Source organism: Trachemys scripta, chromosome 7 (assembly GCF_013100865.1).
Source record: "Trachemys scripta elegans isolate TJP31775 chromosome 7, CAS_Tse_1.0, whole genome shotgun sequence".
NCBI classification, from domain to species: Eukaryota; Metazoa; Chordata; order Testudines; family Emydidae; genus Trachemys; species Trachemys scripta.
In genome coordinates, this window is record NC_048304.1 from 51,032,844 (window position 1) to 51,053,987 (window position 21,144).

Below are 21,144 nucleotides of genomic sequence, written 5' to 3' on the forward strand. Positions count from 1 at the left end.
CAGGATTCAGCTCTAATCCTTGTAAAGATTCTTTTTCGAGGCTGCTGGAAGCAGACACAACCTGTGGCTCCGTCTGGCTGCCCAGCTCCCTGACTAACACTGCCAGGGTGCCTAGTGTCCCTAAATCCTAACCTGGCCCTCCTACTAGCATCACTACAGACCCTAGGCTTTTCGTGTCATCACACAGGCTCTCTGTGAGATAGCTGGCCTCTCTTGATTAACACTCTGTAAATGGACACCTCTCGGCTTTCCCATGAGTGCACGGCTTTCAGCAGACACATAACTGTGCCTTGGATAGTGCTAGTCCTGGCTCTGGCCGGGAGCAGTGTGCTTTCAAGAAAGGCAAGTACCAGAGAGCTGTGACACACTTGGAAGCCAAAATGAAGCATCTTGGATTAATAAATGGTTAGGATTAGCTCCAGGTATGAGGGGAGCTATTGACCGATTGATGTATTTGAGCAAGCTGTATCTGCAAGCACCTCTCCTGGCCCATCCAGGCCAGGCATTTGTTCTGGGAAAGGAACCAGAGATAGAAGACGTTGTGTCACCTATCTCCATATCTAGGCCTGCAGACACATCCAGTATTCAGTGCAAGAGCCTCCCAGAAGGGTGCTCTCTCATTAAGGTGAAATTCCTTTAAATAAGTGACTTGTTCCCCAGATGCAACAGCAAGGTCTGAATCAGACAAACCAGCAAATGCTGGTTATTTTCCAAAAGCTGCCCCTGAGCTGCACAAGCAGAATGGTAAATTGTAAGTTTTTGTAATCTGTAAATTTCACTTTCACGATAAAGTGATTGCACTTCAGTATTTGTCTGAGGTGAACTGAAAAATACTATTTCTTGTGTTTATCATTTTTATAGTGCAAATATTTGAAATAAAAAACAATATACAGTGAGTACTATACACTTTGTATTCTGTGTTGTAATTGAAATCAATATATTTGAAAATGTAGAAAACATCCAAAAATATTTAAATAAATGGCATTCTGTTATTCTTTAACAGTGCAATTATAGTTATGATTAATCATGGTTATTTTTTTATTTCATGATTAATCGTGATTAATTTTTTTAAATCATTTGACAGCCCTAGTTAAAACTCAAAGAAAACACAACATTTGAAAGTATGAAAATGTACTGCTAATTCCTTCAAACAACCTTAACTGTGCCCTGCAGACATAAGAACAGCAGTACTTGGTCAGATCACTGGTTCCTCTAGCCAGTATCCAGTCTCTGACAGTGGCCAGAGGGAATGAACAGAACAGGACAGTGTTGAATGATCCATCCCATCATCCAGTCTCAGTTTTTAGCAGTTGGAGGTTTAGTGAAACCCAGAGCATGGGGTTGTGTCCCTGACATCTTGGCTAATAGCCACTGATGACCTATCTTCCATGAACTTAATGAATTGTTTTTTGAATGCAGTTATGCTTCTGGCCTTCACAACATCCCCTGGCAATGAGTTCCACACGTTGACTGTGTGTTGTGTGAAGAAAAACTTCCTTTAGTTTGTTTTAAATCTGCTATCTATTAATTTATTTGTGTCACTCCTATCTCTTGAGTTATGTGAAGGGATAAATAACACTTTCTTATTCACTTTCACCACACCAGTCATGATTTCATAGACTGTAGTCATCTTTTTTCTAAGCTGAACAGTCCCAGTCTTTTTAATCTTTCCTCATATGGAAGCTGTTCTGTACCCCTAATCATTTCCTTTGCCCTTCTCTGTTCTTTTTCCAATTCTGATATATCTTTTTTGAGATTGAGTGACCAGAACTGCCCACAGTATTCAAGATGTGGGTATACCATGGATTTATATAGTGGCATTATGATATTTTCTGTCTCATTATCTAACCCATTCCTAACATTCTTTTAGCTTTTTTTAGCTGCTGCTGCACATTGAGCGGATGTTTTCAGAGAACTGTCCACAATGACTCCAAGATCTCTTTCTTGAGTGGTAACACCTAATTTAGATCCCATCAAATGTATGCATGTATGTATGAATGTATATATGTATGTATAGTTGGGATTATGTTTTCCAATGTGCATTACTTTGCATTTATCAACATTGAATTTTATCTGCCATTTTGTTGCCCAGTCACCCAGTTTAGTGAGATCCTTTTGCAACTTTTGCAGTCTGTTTTGGACTTAACTATCTTGAGTAATTTTTAGGGCTGTCGATTAATCACAGTTAATTCACACGATTAACTCAAAAATATTAATCGCACTGTTGAACAATAGAATACCAATTGAAAGTTATTAAATAATTTGGATGTTTTTCTACATTTTCAATTATATTGATTTCTATTACAACACAATACAAAGTGTACAGTGCTCACTTTATATTATATATTATTACAAATATTTGCACTGTAAAATGATAAACAAAAGAAATAGTATTTTTCAATTGAACCTCATACAAGTACTGTAGTGCAATCTCTTTATCATAGAATCATAGAAGAGACCAGGAGGTCATCTAATCCAACCCCCTGCTCAAAGCAGGACCAACACCAACTAAATCATCCCACCCAGGGCTCTGTCAAGCCGGGCCTTAAAAACCTCTAAGGATGGAGATTCCATCATCTCCTAGGTAACCCATTCCAGTGCTTCACCACCCTCCTAGTGAAATAGCGTTTCCTAATTTCCAACCTAGACCTCCCCCACTTGAGACCATTGCTTTTTGTTCTGTCATCTGCCACCACTGAGAACAGCCTAGCTCCATCCTCTTTGGAACCCCCCTTCAGGTAGTTGAAGCCTGCTATCAAATCCCCCCACTCCTCTCTTCTGCAGACTAAACAAGCCCAGTTCCCTCAGCCTCTCCTCGTAAATCATGTGCCCCAGCTCCCTGATCATTTTTGTTGCCCTCCGCTGGACTCTCTCCAATTTGTCCACATCCTTTCTGTAGTTGGGGGCCCAAAACTGGATGCAATACTCCAGATGTGGCCTCACCAGTTCCGAATAGAGGAGAATAATCACTTCCCTCGATCTGCTGACAATGCTCCTACTAATGTAGCCCAATATGCCGTTAGCCTTCTTGGCAACAAGGGCACACTGCTGACTCATATCCAGCTTCTCATCCACTATAATCCCCAGGTGCTTTTCTGCAGAACTGCTGCCTAGCCACTCGGTCCCTAGTCTGTAGGAGTGCATGGGATTTTTCCATCCTAAGTGCAGGACTCTGCACTTGTCCTTGTTGAACCTCATCAGATTTCTTTTGGCCCAATCCTCCAATTTCTCTAGGTCCCTCTGTATCCTATCCCTATCTTCCAGTGTATCTACTACTCCTCCCAGTTTAGTGTCATCTGCAAACTTACTGAGGGTGTAATCCATTCCATCCTCCAGATAATTAATGAAGATATTGAACAAAACCGGCCCCAGGACCGACCCTTGGAGCATTCCACTTGATACCGGCCACCAACTAGACATGGAGCCATTGAGCCCAACATCCACCTTATAGTCCATTCATCGAATCCATACTTTTTTAACTTGCTGACAAGAATACTGTGGGAGACAGTTATTGTGAAATAATAATTACAATTATCGTGAAAGTGTAACTTACAAATTTAGATCTTTTTTGTTACATAACTTCACTCAAAAACAAAACAACGTAAAACTTTAGAGACTACAAGTCCACTCAGTACTACTTCTTGTTCAGCGAATTGCTAAGACAAACGAGTTTGTTTACATTTATGGGAGATTCTGCTGCCTGCTTTTTATTTACAATGTCACCTGAAAGTGAGAACAGGTGTTCGCATGGCACTTTTATAGCCAGCGTTGCAATGTATTTACGTGCCAGATATGCTAAACATTCGCCTGCCCCTTCATGCTTCGGCCACCATTCCAGAGGACATGCTTCCATGCAGATGATGCTCGTTAAAAAAAACAGTGTATTAATTAAATTCGTTACTGAACTCCTTGGGGGAGAATTGTATGTCTCTTGTTCTGTTTTTCCTGCATTCTGCCATGTATTTCATGTTATAGCAGTCTTGGATGATGACCTAGCACATGTTTGTTTTAAGAATACTTTCACTGCAGACTTGACAAAACGCAAAGAAGGTACCAATGTGAGATTTCTAAAAATAGCTACAGCACTTGACCCAAGGTTTTAGAATCTGAAGTGCCATCCAAAATCTGAGAGGGATGAGGTGTGGAGCATGCTTTCAGAAGTCTTAAAAGAGCAACACTCAGATGCGGAAACTACAGAACCTGAACCACCAAAAATAAAATCAACCTTCTGTTGAAAATGAACGTGTCAGTCCGCTCTGCTTTGGATCGTTATCAGAACCCATCATCAGGATGGATGCATGTCCTCTGGAATGGTGGTTGAAGCATAAAGGGACATATGAATCTTCAGCACATCTGGCACATAAATATCTTGCGACCCGGTTACAATAGTGCTATGCACCTGTTCTCACTTTCAGGTGACATTGTAAACAAGAAGCGGGCAACATTATCTTCTGCAAATTGTAACCAAACGTGTTTGTCTGGGCGATTGGCTGAAGTAGGATTGAGTGGACTTATAGGCTTTAACGTTGTACATAGTTTTATTTTTGAATGCAGGTATTTTTTGTACATAATTCTACCTTTGAAAGTTCAACTTTCATGATAAAGAGATTGCACTACAGCACTTGTATTAGGTGAATTGAAAAATACAATTTATTTTGTTTTTTACAATGCAAATATTTGTAATAAAAATAAATATAAAGTGATCACTGTACACTTTGTATTCTGTGTTGTAACTGTCAAGTATCAGGGGGTAGCCGTGTTAGTCTGTATCTACAAAAACAACAAGGAGTCTGGTGGCACCTTAAAGACTAACAGATTTAATCTGTTAGTCTTTAAGGTGCCACCAGACTCCTTGTTGTGTTGTAACTGAAAGCAATATATTTGAAAATGTAGAAAACAGCCAACAATATTTTTTAAAATGCCATTCCATTGTTTAACAGTGCGATTAATTGCACAATTAATCAAGATTAATTTTTTTAATCGCTTGGCAGCCCTAGTAATTTTGTTTTGTCTGCAAATTTTGTCCCCCCTCTGCCGTATAGATCCTTGGGGGATCCCACTATTTACCCTCTCCATTGTGAAAACTGAGCATTTCGTTATACCCTTTGTTTCCTATTTTTAACCAGTTACTGATCCATGAAGGAACCCTCCCTCTTATCCCATGACTGCTTACTTTGCTTAAGAGACTTTGTCAAAGGCTTTCTGGAAGTCCAAGTGCACTATATCCACTGGATCACCATTGTCCACATGCTTGTTCACACCTCAAAGAATTCTAATTAATTGGTGAGGCATGATTTCCCTTTACAAAATCCAAGCTGACTCTTCCCCAACAAATCATGGTCATCTATGAGTTTGATAATTCTGTTCTTTAAGAACATAAGAACAGCTATACTGGGTAAAACCAAAGGTCCATCTAGCCCAATATCCTGTCTTCCGACAGTGGCCCAATGCCAAGTGCCCCAGAGGGAATGAACAGAACAAGTAATCATTAAGCGATCCATCCCCTGTCACCCATTCCCAGTTTCTGGTAACTGAGGCTAGGGACACCAACCCTGCCTATCCTGGCTAATAGCCACTGATGGAACCATCCTCCATGAATTTATCTAGTTCTTTTTTGAACCCTGTTATAGTCTTGGCCTTCACAACATTCTCTGGCAAAAGAGTTCCATGGAATGACAGTGCATTGTGTGAAGAAATACTTCCTTTTGTTTGTTTTAAACCTGCTTTACTTTACTATAGTTTCAACCAATTTGCCTGGTACTGAAATTAGGCTTACCAGCCTCTAATTGCCAGGATCACCTCTGGAGCTTTTCTTAAAAATAGAAATTACATTAGCTGTCCTCCAGTCATCTGGTTTTAGAGGCTGATCTAAGTGATAGGTTATGACCACAGTTAGTAGTTCTGTAATTTCATATTTGAGTCCCTTGAGAACTCTTGGGTGAATACCATCTGATCCTGGTGACTTCTTACTGTTTAATGTATCACTTTTAGGGCTGTCGATTAATTGCAGTTAACTCACATGATTATCTCAAAAAATTAATCTCAATTAAAAAAATGAATCGCAATTAATCACATTTTTAATCGCACTGTTAAACAATAGAATACCAATTGAAAAGTATTAAATATTTAATAATGATTATTAAATATCCTTAATAGTCACTTAAAATCTATCTTTTTCTAGTTAATAAACTGGATTTATTGCTTCATTTTGATTGAAGTGTTTGGGAAACCTCTACTTGAGATAACAAATGCTGGTACGTAACAATTCTGAGTGTTGGAATGACAGACTGTCTATGAGATTATACGGTCCAGGGGTCTACTGAGCAGTATAAAATATAAATATAAATCCTCAAAACGTAACATTAATACCAAATTTTTTATCACAGATGGGTGTTTACAAGTATCTTTATGATACCACAGCCTCTGTTTAGATAGTGTAGTTTGAGGTTAGTTTGTTCATTGCCCATGGTGTCCTTTGACTCTCTCCCATGTAATTAGTCACTGGCTTTTCTTTCCCTCCAGTGTTTCCCTTTGTGTGGGCTCTTAATTTAATCATGCTTTTGGCATTTTGGTGCCTCAGGGCCTGGCAAGATTGGTGTTCAGGGGGATCCTGCACATTGGCTGGCCCTTTGGAGAGCGGGTCTCCCCACCCCAGGACTATACATATGCAGAAAATCCAGCTCCCCTTTTGGGGTTACCCTGTTTCCCCCTCCCAGCACTGAGTGCTTCCCTGCCCCCTAGAGGGCTGTGATCTGTGCTCTCTGGGCTAGGTGTGTTTACCCTTTGATCAGATGCACCTTTTCCCAGCAACTTTCCCATAACTGCTCTGTGTCTCACCAGCCTGGGGAAAACTCCCCCTTCTTTGTCAGTTGGATCATTTGTATTCTGGCAAACTACCACCTGGCAATTTCCTGGTTCCAACTCCTCTGTTATCACAGGCATTGGAATTGCATCTTGATTTAAAGAGACACAGGTGCTTTCCAAAAGCTTACCAGAAATAGCATCCTGAAAAATTGGGACCTGGATTGGGGTACTCTCCTCCACCCCTTTGTCTGTCCCTGAGAAGTCAGCTGTGCGACTGCTCCCCTCCAGGACGTTAGGTACACAGTTCCTTCTCAAAACCTGGATCACAGGCTGAGTGTCTGGGTGCACAGATGCTGACCCAGCCATCCTCCTAATGTCCTGGGCATCTGGCCCAAGTGACCAGTGAAGAGACATTCCTGTACCCCATTATTCCTTCCCCAGTTTTCTCCTCTGGGCCCCCACCTAAGACACATTTCTCTGTGCTCCCTAGGAAGGGTTCTGTCTCTTGTTCACTGCTAGGGTTACTATATTTCAACAATCAAAAAAGAGGATGGGAGGAGCCCCGCCCTAGCCCCACCCCTGTCCTGCCCTAGCCCCGCCCCTTCCATTCCCTCCCACTTCCTGCCCCCTCAGAATCCCCAACCCTCCCCCCATGCCTTGTCCCCTGACTGCCCCCTCCTGGGACCCCTGCCCCTAACTGCCCCCCAGGACTCTACCCCCTACCTAAGCCTCGCTGCTCCTTGTCCCCTGACTGCCCCCTCCTGAGACCTTCCCCACATCCTAACTGGCCCCCTAGGACTCTACCCCCTACCTGTCCCCTGACTGCCCCAACCCTTATCCACACCCCCACCCCTAGACAGACCCCTGGGACTCCCACGCCCCATCCAACCACTCCCCACCCCCTGACAGTCCCCCCAAAACTCCTGACCCATCTAAACCCCTCTGCTCCGACCCCTCTCCCCATCCCTGCCCCCTGACAGCCCCCCCCCAGAACTCCCAAACACCCCCCCCGCTCCTTGTCCCCTGACTGCCCCCTCCTGGGACCGCTGCTCCTAACTGCCTCCCAGAACCCCACCCCCTACCTAAGCCTCCCTGTGCCTTGTCCCCTAACTGCCCCCTCCTGAGACCCCCCCACCTGTACTCTGACTGCCCAAAACCTTACACCCCCAACCCCCAGACAGCCCCCGCCCAAACTCCTGACCCATCCAACCCTGCTCCCTGTCTCTTGACTACCCCCCCCCGAACCTCCCTGCCGCTTCTCTGACCCCTGGCCCCCTTACTGTGCTGCAGAGCAGCGCGCTCGGCAGCGGGGGAGGGGAGCAGGGTCGGAGCTCCAGACTGCCGGAGGCCGAGGTAACAGCCGACGATCTGTGAATGCAGGCGGGGGGAGGGAGGGAGAGGAGGGGAGTGGTCTCAAGTTGCAGGGGAGAGGAGGGGGAAAGTGGAGGAAGGGCTCTGGCTGCCGGAGCCCCGTGCGAGTGGCACCATCCGGCCGGCTGCCCTGTAATCCACGCACGCTCTGCATTTGGGGGGGGGGGCGGAGGGGGGAATCCGGACGAATGGTAACCCTATTCACTGCAGAACTCTGCCAGCTAACAAGTGGGACAGTTTCCTTCATCACTGACAACACCTCTTCTGCCCCTGCGCCTGAGGGCATGTTGCTTTCTGCTGGAAAGGAGCTAGTCTCAGCCCCTCCCATACTTGGAAGCACCCTGCTTCCCTGTGTTAGAGTCACAGGAATCCTCACCCACCTCAGTGGTTTCTGAGATTCCCTGCCCCTTCTCTGGGACACATTTCTCTCTGCTCCCTAGAGCTGGTTTTGCCTCTGGTTCAGCTGCAACCTGAATTCTCTGCCCCTCTGAACCCTGGCAGAACTATACACTCCACAGAGACCAGCAGTGCAAAGCTCACTAACTTAGGGATGGTATTTTCTTTCACTGTTTTGCAGAAAAATGAATGGCTGTGTTTGAACTGCCAAACTCAGAGGCTGCTAGAAGGAAGCCTAGATGATGCTGCTTCAATGCCACTACCTACTCCAAAGCAGCAGCCAACAGGATCCCCCCGACACCAACCAGGGGGAGCCGGTCAGCATAGAGGAGGCCCTCCGCCTGTAACAGCTCCAAAGTCAGAAACGTCCACTCCCCAGGACAGGCACTTTGTCCAAGGAAAGCATCTCAGGACTTCAGCAGAGCAAACTACAGGCCATGGTGCAAGAGAGCAAGCCCCCTGCCCCCTCAGGAGAAAAGCCACAGACAAAACTTCCTGCTGAGGCTCCAAAAGTTCCTGAAAGTGCATTGCCAAAGGGGAAAAGCATGGCTGTGAAGGCAGAAGCAGAGAGCAAAGCAAGCAAGGCAGTCACTGAGGCTCAGCAAGTGAGAGAGCAGGAGGTAAGCACCCCTTTCACCTCCTACCTCCCACTGGGCTAGCTTGTTCCTGCCAGGGTATAACATTGCCTTGTACTCAGAGTAGGCAGTGCCCCCTCTCACCTTAGGGAAAGGTCTGGGATGGCGGCATTAGCTAGCAGTCTGCAGGGGTTGGGGCAGGGGAACAGAAAGAACATGATAGCCTCAGAAAAACAGGGCCTTGGCCTTCAGGTCTGATCCAGTAGAGAGCTGGAGAAGGCATGTATAAATGACTGCACTGGAGAAGCGATGTCCCACGGCCCATCAGAAATGTGTCATGTACATTTTTGTCTAATGCTTTGATTCCAATCCTGATTTCTCTGTCAGCTCTTTGGAAATCACTGCACGATCCATTCTAGTAGGCAGTGTCCTTCAGACACCAGGCCCAAACAGCCGGGAAAGTCAGCAACAGGCTGCAGAGAAGGGAAATGTCTTAGGGTGACATTACAGGCTGCTTACCATCTCACTCAGATGGTTTCCCCCAGTGTAACTCCACTGACCTTAGCTGAGTTACTCCTGCTTTATGCGGGTGTTGGGGAATTGGGCCCAATGTCTCAACAGTGAAAGAATTCCAGGTAGATGAAATTATACAAATGAAAGAGTCACTAGCAGCTGCTTTGTGGGGAGCTGAATGATGGGCCAGAGGGCAGGTCAGTACCAGGCCAGGAGGGTACTGAAGAGCGAATGGGGGAGTAAGTCCCTGGAGCATTGAACCCCCAAGAGCCATGTGGAATTGGCTGCAGAGCTGTCTGGGAAGGGCGGATGGTCTGTGTGGTGCCAAATGGGCTGAAGGGCTAAGCTCTCATTTCTGAGAGCAGGAGACTAGTCTGGCTGCAACCACCTCCTAGAGCAGGGATTTTGGAAGAGCACAGTCATAGAAGTGGGAAATGATACCAGCACAGAGGGGGGCGACTAAGGGTGTCAGCTGAGCCTGCTCAGGGAGGGGTAAACTCCAGGAGGATCCTAGACAGCTGTGACTTACCAATAGGAAGATCCGGGGACTCCAGGATTTCTGGCCTGGGCATGAGTTAAGGGCTGGGCTAAGGAGAATGACAGAGACGTCCTTGTCACTGAACTTATTACCTGGAAGGAGCAATACAGTCTTTGGGCCTGAGGCTGATGGTGCTATCCCTGCTGTGAATCAGGAGTAATGCCAATGTGGTCAGAGCACTTATATGGTGTAAAACTGGTACATGGGAACCCCTGGAAGCAGTCACTGAGAAGTCGTGCTAGTGCTGGCAGGAGATGAAGTGGAGCAAAGAATGAGTCAGAGGAGGTGTGGCGCTAGGTGTCCTCCCCACAGAGGTGCCCCAGCATGAGACAATAGCTGGAGGTGAGAGCCTGGGACTGGGACCTGATGCACTTCCTAATGGCAGAGTTAGGTCAGGCCAGGCATGAACGTACTGCTGACAGCTGCATGCTGAGCAGCACAGAAAGCTGCATGAGCTGGTGCGCTGTTACATGTGCCTGCTGCTTCCCCAGGCAGCGTTCCAGTGGAGCGGAGCCATCTCCTGGGCAAACACTAAAGAAACCGATTTCACAAAGGGCTCCTTGCACAGATGGCTGTTGAGACATCTCTAGTTGAATAACTTCTGCCTGCAAACAGATTGGGGTCACTCTGTAGTGGCTGGGGGTCACCTCTTTTCACAAGTTACAGGTTGGTTCCCAGGTGGTCCATGTTCCACACCTGTTTGGGATCCCAGCTCAGAGTCCTTCCAGAGTCCTTCCATCGTGCCTAATTGTGGTGTCAATGAAACTGGGTTTATTTCTGTCAGTGGCTGACGAGGATCCTGCATTGTTTTCCTGGGATCACCTTGATTTTTCAGAGTGCTTTGCAGAACTCTCAGTCACTGAAATTAACAGGCATTCAATGGCCTCTGTCCCCAGAGGATGCTGCTAGTGAACCTTGTTTTCACTGCTTTTTTATCCAGCTGTGCAGGTGTCTAAGGCACAAGAACAGAGATCTTCAACCTCTCACTTTGCAGGGCAGCAGGACTAGTCCCTTCCTGAACTCAGATCTAATAACAGGTTCCCCAGGTTATAGTTGAAGATTAAAAGCTCAGTGCTGAGGCTGGGCTTGTAGCTACTGCAGACTTTACAGATAAACACAGCACTCAGCTGAGCAGCAGTTGAATTTATCAAATGCCCTTTTGGCCCATTTGCAGCTCTAGGGAGTTTGGAGTGAAGGCGGCAGGGTTTGTATTACAGGCAAAATACTATCTTTGTCAGACAAAGAAAATGTCCATCATCAGGCATTGGCAGAGGAGGAGAGCAGGTGGGACTGGCCCCAACAGTGCGAGAAACTGTAAGTAACGACACAGCTGGCCCAGGGGTCAGGATTGTCCTGCTCCTCTCTGTCAGCTATAGGGAGCTGTTGTTTAATGATTGCTGAGTCCCCAGGGCAGGAGAGGCCCTAATGCCACCTTGAACTTAGCAGCAAAGAGTCCTGTGGCTCCTTATAGACTAACAGACGTATAGGAGCATGAGCTTTCGTGGGTGAATACCCACTTCTTCGGATGCATGTAGTGGAAATTTCCAGGGGCAGATATAAATATGCAAGCAAGAGTGAGTAAGGCTAGAGATAACGAAGTTAGTTCAATCAGGGAGGATGAGGCCCTTTTCTAGCAGTTGAGGTGTGAACACCAAGGGAGGAGAAACTGCTTTTGTAGTTGGCTAGCCATTCACAGTCTTTGTTCAATCCTGAGCTGATGGTGTCAAATTTGCAGATGAACTGAAGCTCAGCAGTTTCTCTTTGAAGTCTGGTCCTGAAGTTTTTTTGCTGCAGGGATGGCTACCTTTAAATCTGCTATTGTGTGTCCAGGGAGGTTGAAGTGTTCTCCTACAGGTTTTTGTATATTTTGTATATATTTTGTACATTCCTAATATCTGATTTGTGTCCATTTATCCTTTTACGGAGGGACTGTCCAGTTTGGCCGATGTACATAGCAGAGGAGCATTGCTGGCACATGATGGCATATATTACATTGGTGGACGTGCAGGTGAATGAACCGGTGATGCTATGGCTGATCTGGTTAGGTCCTGTGATGGTGTCGCTGGTGTAGATATGTGGGCAGAGTTGGCATTGAGGTTTGTTGCATGGATTGGTTCCTGAGTTAGAGTTACTATGGTGTGGTGTGTGGTTACTGGTGAGAATATGCTTCAGGTTGGCGGGTTGTCTGTGGGCGAGGACTGGCCTGCCACCCAAGGCCTGTGAAAGTGAGGGATCGTTGTCCAGGATGGGTTGTAGATCACTGATGATACGTTGGAGAGGTTTAAACTGGGGACTGTATGTGATGGCCAGTGGAGTTCTGTTGGTTTCTTTCTTGGGCTTGTCTTGCAGTAGGAGGCTTCTGGGTACACATCTGGCTCTGTTGATCTGTTTCCTTATTTCCTCATGCGGGTATCGTAGTTTTGAGAATGCTTGGTGAAGATTTTGTAGGTGTTGGTCTCTGTCTGAGGGGTTGGAGCAGATATGGTTGTATCTCAGTGCTTGTCTGTAGACAATGGATCGTGTGGTGTGTCCGGGATGGAAGCTGGAGGCATGAAGGTAGGCATAGCGGTCGGTGGGTTTTCGGTATAGGGTGGTGTTAATGTGACCATCACTTATTTGCACTGTGGTGTCTAGGAAGTGGACCTCCCGTGAAGATTGGTCCAGGCTGAGGTTGATGGTGGGATGGAAGCTGTTGAAATCATGGTGAAATTTTTCCAGAGTCTCCTTCCCATGGGTCCAGCTGATGAAGATGTCATCAATGTAGCGTAGGTAAAGAAGGGGTATGAGTTGACAAGAGCTGAGGAAGCGTTGTTCCAGGTCAGCCATAAAAATGTTGGCATATTGTGGGGCCATGCAGGTGCCCATAGCGGTGCCACTGGTCTGGAGGTATATATGGTCATCAAATTTGAAATAGTTGTGTGTGAGGATAAAGTCACAGAGCTCAGCAACCAGTTGTGCTGTGGCATCATCAGGTATACTGTTCCTGACAGCTTGTATTCCATCTGTGTGTGGGATGTTTGTGTAGAGAGCCTCTACATCCATGGTGGCTAGGATGGTGTTTTCTGGAAGGTCACCAATGCATTGTAGTTTTCTGAGGAAATCAGTGGTGTCACAGAGATAGCTGGGAGTGCTGGTGGCGTAGGGTCTGAGTAGGGAGTCCACATATCCAGACAGTCCTTCAATGAGGGTGCCAATGCCCGAGATGATGGGGCGTCCAGGATTTCTGGGTTTGTGGATCTTGGGTAGTAGATAGAATAACCCCGGTCAGGGCTCTAAGGGTATGTTGATTTGTTCCTGTGTTAGTGTAGGGAGTGTCCTGAGTAGATGGTGCAGTTTCTTAGTGTATTCCTCAGAGGGATCTGAGGGAAGTGGCCTGTAGAATTTGGTATTTGAGAGTTGTCTGGCAGCCTCCTTTTGGTAGTCAGACCTGTTCATGATGACAACAGTACCTCCTTTATCAGCCTCTTTGATGATGATGTCAGGGTGGTTTCTGAGGCTGTGGATGGCATTGCGTTCTGCACGACTTAGCTGTTATGACAGTCCCTCCGTAAAAGGATAAATGGACACAAATCGGATATTAGGAATGGCAATATACAAAAACCTGTAGGAGAACACTTCAACCTCCCTGGACACACAATAGCAGATTTAAAGATAGCCATCCTGCAGCAAAAAAACTTCAGGACCAGACTTCAAAGAGAAACTGCTGAGCTTCAGTTCATCTGCAAATTTGACACCATCAGCTCAGGATTGAATAAAGACTGAATGGCTAGCCAACTACAAAAGCAGTTTCTCCTCCCTTGGTGTTCACACCTCAACTGCTAGAAGAGGGCCTCATCCTCCCTGATTGAACTAACTTCATTATCTCTAGCCTTACTCACTCTTGCTTGCATATTTTTACCTGCCCCTAGAAATTTCCACTACATGCATCCGAAGAAGTGGGTATTCACCCACGAAAGCTCATGCTCCTATATATCTGTTAGTCTATAAGGTGCCACAGGGCTCTTTGCTGCTTTTACAGATCCAGACTAACACGGCTACTCCTTTGATATTTGACACCTTGAACATAGGCAGCCCTCTAGAGAGAGAGCTAATATCTAGGTCAGACAGGCTTTGGGGGTGCCACAGCCAGCCCTGGGGAGAAGGAGACTCCTGGATGATGGAGGGGGGTCCTTTCAGAGTGTGTCATTTGTGTGGGACCCAAAATCAGGGTTACAGCAGCTGCCCTCAAGAAACTCCTGGAGCATTAGAAATAATTGGACGTGACGAGGCGATTTATTTCAGGGGGGAGGAAATGCTTCCAGTTTTGAGTGGCTCCAATTTAATGCTCATAAAAGCATCAAGCCAATAGCACTTGGTCCGTAGCTAGGCCTGACGCCAGCAGGTCAGGTCAGCCTTTCCCCTCACAAGGAACTCTTGCTGATGCCTTGTCATCCTAGCCTGCTGCCTCCCTCAGCCCCCCATTCCCAGCCCTAGGCTCTGACACCCTGTGCTCCTCCAGTTAGAGGCCTGCTTGGAAGAGAGAAGCCTGATCTTGCTAAATTATGTGGGAGTTTTATGAGGTGCATAAACACTTACTGAGGACTGTAATCCCCATGCATGTGACCTGAGAGGGGGTTTGTATCCAGCTTTCTGTCTGGAGAACGCTAACACATTAACCCAGCGCGCTCCCTGTCCCCTCAAGTTGTGATTGTTTGCCATGTGTGTAGACCATTTGGAGACTGGGTGTCAAACAGTTGACCTGGAACCTCCTCGGAGCTGATGGCCAGGCCCTGTCACTGGGAACATAAATATCCTGATATTTACAATGTGGTTTCAGATTTGACCCTTAGCCTTGACATCAAGTATGACGTGTCCAAACTCCTAATTCCATACAATCTGCATCAGACCTATTCACATAGTGCAGCCAAGAAGATATGAGCACCATCATTACCAGGAGGTGTTGGAGATGGATTGGCCATGTGCTTCAGATAGAAACTTATTCCATCACCAGAGTAGCAATAAGATGGACACCTGAAGGCAAGTGAAAACAAGGACGCCTGAAAACAACATGGTGAAGAGCTGTGGAAGCTGAGCTGAAAAACCTGGGGCACAGCTGGGGAACCATTGAAAGACTTGCCAGAAACAGACAGGAGTGGAGGAGCTTCGTCGCTGCCCTAAACGCCAAAGGCGTAATGGGTACTAATTAACTTGACATCCCAAGAGATTAATGATCTCCAAGCAGGGAATGTAAAGACAAAAACTGCATTGTGGCTAGAAAGTTTCCTAGTATTGTATTTATTTACATACAGAAACTAAATTAATAGAACTCAGTTTCTGAAATGTATTTACACTTCAGCTGAGTAACCCATCCCCCCTTTTGTTAATATAGCACTTTGTAATATATTGATATTGGATGGACTGTGTTTTAACTGTTCTTACATACCAGAGAATGTTTGCTTTTACAAAAGCTGATTTTAGCTTAATCTGGGAAGTATTTTTACTAATGTTCTTATAAATTGCTTATAACCCATTCCTAGAGCCTGGAGGGCAGCTAGTGACTATCCCGGGCCAGAGTTACAAAGTTAAGCACATGTAAATATTTGAGTGTGCCAGTTCCAGATGCATGCACACAGATCAGATATTGGTACATGCCCGCGGACAGTGAGACATCTAACTGGCCAGGTACTCATGTAAACATATCTAGTGTCCTGGTGTACAAGTATTTGCATGAATGCATACTGCTAACTTCATGAGTTGTTCCTTCCTCAGTACTGGCCAGGTGTTGGTAAGTTAACATAGGAGAGTGTTATTTAAATGCATGCTGGTACCAGGCCTGTATATCAGCTCTAGGCAATCACCAAACCAAATTCCCAGTAACACCAGTGGAGTTGGTTCTCCAGGCTGCCTGGGAGAGGAACACAGTGAAGATGACACAGATCGGCTTTAAAGGGCCTAAACTGCCTTCTGGTTACAAAGCCAGAAGCCTTGTTTATACTACATGTCAAGCTTGAGGAGCCCCAAGAGCAGCCTCAGGCAAGCCCCCTGGCTTCCTTTAAACTGGGGGAGTGGTGTGTAAGCTCTGGGGTTGGAAATGCAGAACGCAGCCTTCCAAACTTGCAGGGGTAGCTCCTTGGATTTCCCCTGCCCTACACTCTGATGTCAGCAAGCACATTTCTGTGGGACTCATCTCGGGGGAGGGTTGGAGTGCAGGGTCAGGTGCAGGCTGCCCATTGGTAAAAATACACAAAAAATGAAGCGGATGCATTAGAAATGCGAAAAACTGATATACAGTGGGAATGATCCACTGAGTCTGTTCTGAGGCAAAGCCAGGAGAAATCCTTCTACTGAAGCTTCTTTTCAGTTTCAATATGCCTGTTTATAAGTTTGCAAAATTTTTGCCCTTTGAAGCAATTTAATGACATTTACAAACTTCCTGACGAAAGGTCATCCCCCCCGCCATTCCCCACTAGCTCTGGTTTGTGGATAAGCCCGAAGTCACCTTTGTCAACTGGTTACAGCTGTCAGAGAAGGAGATGATTGGGCTCATTGGTGGGAGCTAGAAGGCTGAGCCATGTGCTTTTCTTGCCACTCGTGGCTTGTCTGCATGGACAGTTTGTAGCAAGCTGGGTACAAAGCTGCCACACAGTAGCCTGCTGTGCACTGACTGTTCTGTGGCCCTGCTGATGTGCACTGACAATTCATTAATGTACTTTGATCTAGTCCTGTTTCAAAGAGGGCTAGATCAAAGCACATTAACGAACCATTAGTGTACATCAGCAGGGTCCACACACATAGTGTAGACTGCAGAAGGCTAGTGCAGGGAAGATTCACATCCCAGCTTGCCATGAACTAACTGGTCATGTAGATGAGCCCTGAATGGCCTTAAGAATATGTCACTTATAGCTCTTCACAATCAGGAAATAGGCCAGTAGCCTATCCCCAGTGACACAGCAAGCGAGTGTCTCCTGCCCAGCCTCTGGATCACAGTGCTTACTGGGCATATTACTTCACCTTTCTGAATCTCTGTCACACTGTCTGGAGTGGCTCACAACTGGAAGTGCCAACCTCCGGGCATATTGCAGAAAGCAGGGCAGACACCCCAAACTGAGGGTATGGTCTAAAATTAAATAGTACCAACCCAGTAATAAATATGTACTCTGAAGCATAAAACAGTCTTACCATGGAGTCACAGACAGTCCCCTTGGGAATTCCAGTCTCTCACCACCCAGGCAAGCTGGACCACATGATAGTAGTATAAGGGCCCCACTGTCAATCAAACCCCAACCACGCCCCCTTGACCCCTTAAGCCCCGCCCCTTGACCCATTGGTCCCCTCCCTCCTGTCACCAGAAGTCCCTCCCCGTGGGGGTATTACTTCCGGGGTCAAGGTGCCACCTGACCGGAAGCAAGGTGTGTCGTGTGACCCCTCTAAGAACTCCCCCCCACCCTCTACCAATCAGGAGGGGTTTTGTGCCGAAAGGACCGCCCCGAGAGGAGATTTTGACCAATCAGGGTGACTTCCAGGTTGGGGTGACCCCTTCGGAAGTGAGTCGTGTGACCCCACTAAGAACTCCTCCCAAGGGCCTCTGCCAATCAGAGTGCAGCACCATTACCCCATAAGTCCCAGCGCCAGACAGAGGAGGCGCCCATCTCTTACCAAAGACACGTGTTTTCGAAATTGCGGAAAGGCTGCTGAGAGGAAACATGGACTCCTTCACTACCCCCGTGAGAACTTCGGACTTTGTTTTAGGCCCGACCACCTTTGGACTTGTGTGGAGAAAGCGCTACATTAGTAACGGTTCTGAGGAGGACCCTTTGACCCAGCCGTTGATGGATACATCGGAACCCGACCCCGAAATCCTTGTGAGGCAGCCCGATGAGCATGCCGGCCTCTCCTTGTCCACCCCCTCAGAGGTGGAAGGTGATCGTGGCTCGGGGGAGGCACCGGCGGACAAAGCGAACGGAAAAGACGGAGCTCAGGTAAAATGAATGATTAAGAAGCAGTGGTCGAGGAGGGGTGGGTAATGGGGTAGGAACTGGGGTTGTGTAAATTAAAAAAAAAAAAAAAACAAGCAGTGGGGGTGTTTACACGGTTTCTTTTCTGAAAATTTCTCAACAGGTCAATGATGCTTTTTTAGAGGCCTTTAAGAACTTACACATTGGAAGCCCTGTGGGAGTAAACATATCGTGCGTCAGCTGTTTTTGCTCATGTCTGAGACACCGATCTCAAACCGAAAAGGACAAAATGGAAGAATGAACCATCTGAGACTCCCTTATGGTAGGGGTCATGGCATCCATTTTTACAGGTGGCTGTAAAAGGGCATGTTAAACCAGGTGATTAATAAAACTTATTTAAATGTGTCAATATGAATGTGTCCCCTTTCATACTTGTGGTAGTAAAAGACAGTACCAGTAACAGTCATGTTTACACAGACAGCTCTGTTAAAGAAAATATATTACGCCCCTGGGGAAGTTGGGAGCTTCGGCGGGGTCAACCCTCTTTTTCAAGCGGCCAGAAAGCATAGTAAAACTTTAAACAGAAGACAGGTAACAGCATGGCTTTCAGACCAGGATGCTTACACTTTACACAAACCGGCTCGAATAAGTTTTAAAAGAAACAAGACCATTGTTTCAGATGTGGATGCGCAGTGGCAGGCAGATTTGGTGGATATGCACCGGTTCTCCAAACACAACAGCGGTTTTAAGTACATCTTAACAGTGATAAACATTCTATCCAAATATGCCTGGGCCTTAGGCCTAAAAGACAAGACGAGTGGTGAGGTATCCAAGGCCTTTAAAGCTATTTTCAGTGAAGGTCGCGTGCCTCAAAAATTACAAACCGATCAGGGGAAAGAATTTTTAAACAAACCTTTAAGTGGATTGTTAAAGCGGCATGGAGTTTACCATTTTGTTACCAATAAAGAAGTCAAAGCAGGGGTTGTGGAGCGATTTAACAGAACTTTAAAAACTAGGATGTGGAGATATTTTACAGCCCATAACACCTTTCGCTACATTGACGTCTTACCTGGCTTTATAAAGAGTTACAACCAGAGCTTTCACAGAACTATATGTACCAGACCCGTTGATGTTAACTCTTCAAATTCTCTGAAGGTGTGGAAAACGATTTACGGAGATGGTTTTAAAATAAAAACGGTTGTTGCCCCTTTTAGAAAAGGCTCTTCTGAAAAAGGTTATGAACAGACGTTTACCGATGAGATATTCATAGTGGATGAAGCCTTAACCAGGGGCCAGAGACCTGTATACCACTTAAAAGATTACGAGGGTGAGGCAGTTACTGGATCTTTTTACCCTGAAGAATTACAAAAAGTAAACCCCAAACAAGACAGGATTTACAGGATTGAAAAAGTTCTAGCAGAGAAAGGAAAAGGGATTAAAAAAGCAGCTACTGGTGAAATGGTTGGGGTAGCCCGATAAGTTTAACAGCTGGGTGGAAGCTTCTCAACTCTGTGACATCTAGACACGAAAAAAAAGATTCCTTCTGCAAAGACGGAGAGAGAGAGAGAGAAATGAGCGACGGCGGGTTTTACATTACTTTGCCCAGCAATGCCAGCTCTGCAGTTTTTCCCCAAAACACCATCTCGAACTTTACAATACGGCTAATTAAGCCCTTGGATCTCCCGGGTGCCTGGGAGGTGGGGTTAGCGGAAATATAATACCCGCACAGCTGGAATACTATCAGTGAAGACACCCCTTTCGAAGTCACCTTTGGAGCTACAACGTGGAATTTCATCCTACGACAAGGGTATTACTCGACCATAGCCGAATTACTGGAGCATATGAACAGCAACGTGGCTCGTCATCCTGGACCGCCTGAGGTGGTCATGAACTACGACCCTGTGGGTAGAAAAGTGAGACTTAAATCTACCGATTTTATGTATGTGTTTTCTACTGACGGGGAGCTAGCTAACATTCTGGGTTTGGGCCACAAACGCAACGTCCAAAAATTCCCCTTCTCGGCAGACATCACAGGAGGTTTTAACTCCTTGTATCTATACACGGATATCATAGAACACCAGTTTGTGGGGGACTTTTCTGTTCCCCTGTTACGCTGCGTCCCTGTCCGAGGAAGGAACAATGAGTTTGTTATCATCACCTACGACAAACCTCATTACGTCCCTGTCAGTAAACACCACATCGACACCATCATCATTGAAATAAAGACAGATCAGAACAGACATGTCTCATTTCACTTCGGCAAGGTGATCGTCAAGCTGCATCTGCGGCCGCGGAGAGAATGAGGTTTCTAAAAAAGCAAAACCCTATTATGGCGATCCCAAAAAATTATGGCGACCCCACCATCTACAGGAACTATTACAAAGCCCAGGCTGGATATGCCCTTCCTGGATATCATGGGGCCGCCCGTGATGTACGGGGCGGGTGTGGGTGGAATATTTCATAGCCTCTTTCGAAAAGCCGTATCACTTTTGAGGAGGGGGCTAGAGATTATTAAACCCCACGTAAAAACTGCCGCTCAAAACATAGCTAAAGATGTGGTAGGTCATGTCTCCCGTGCTGTTCTGGAGAAGGTGGGGAATACAGCTTCACAGGAAGGATCGAGGCTGATGTACATTAAAAGGAGGAAGAGAAAGAAATATGTCAGACGCACAGGTCCCCCGAAACCCTTTAAAAGAAGGGCTTTGACGCGCAGGGCCAGCCATAAGCGAAAGTCCAAGATTGGACTGGGCGAAAGAGGAGACGCGCTCTGCCTGGTAAAAGAGACATATTTTAATCAACATGGTTTTTGTTCACTGCAGGTCTGAAGAGTGCACCAAATCTGAACTAGACTTGTTTCAAATAGCCCCTATGCAGACCAGCATCGAGAAAAGCATCTACATCGAGATGCCACCTCTATCAGCCATTACCGAGTCTGCCCCCATTGACTTTTTTATAGCAGGGAATGGCATAGATTATATGGATTTAAACCACACGCTGCTGTACCTGTGTTGCA

At 46.2% G+C, this 21,144-nt stretch overlaps 1 protein-coding gene across 1 annotated transcript in view; it reads left to right on the forward strand.

Annotated features, from left to right (window-relative positions):
- The window catches only part of BSN (bassoon presynaptic cytomatrix protein), a 450,473-nt gene that overhangs the window by 331,935 nt on the left and 97,394 nt on the right, over window positions 1-21,144 (forward strand). The window contains 2 exon segments of the mRNA XM_034775746.1: window positions 8,753-8,988; window positions 8,990-9,191. Coding sequence (XP_034631637.1) covers window positions 8,753-8,988; window positions 8,990-9,191 — 438 coding nt within the window.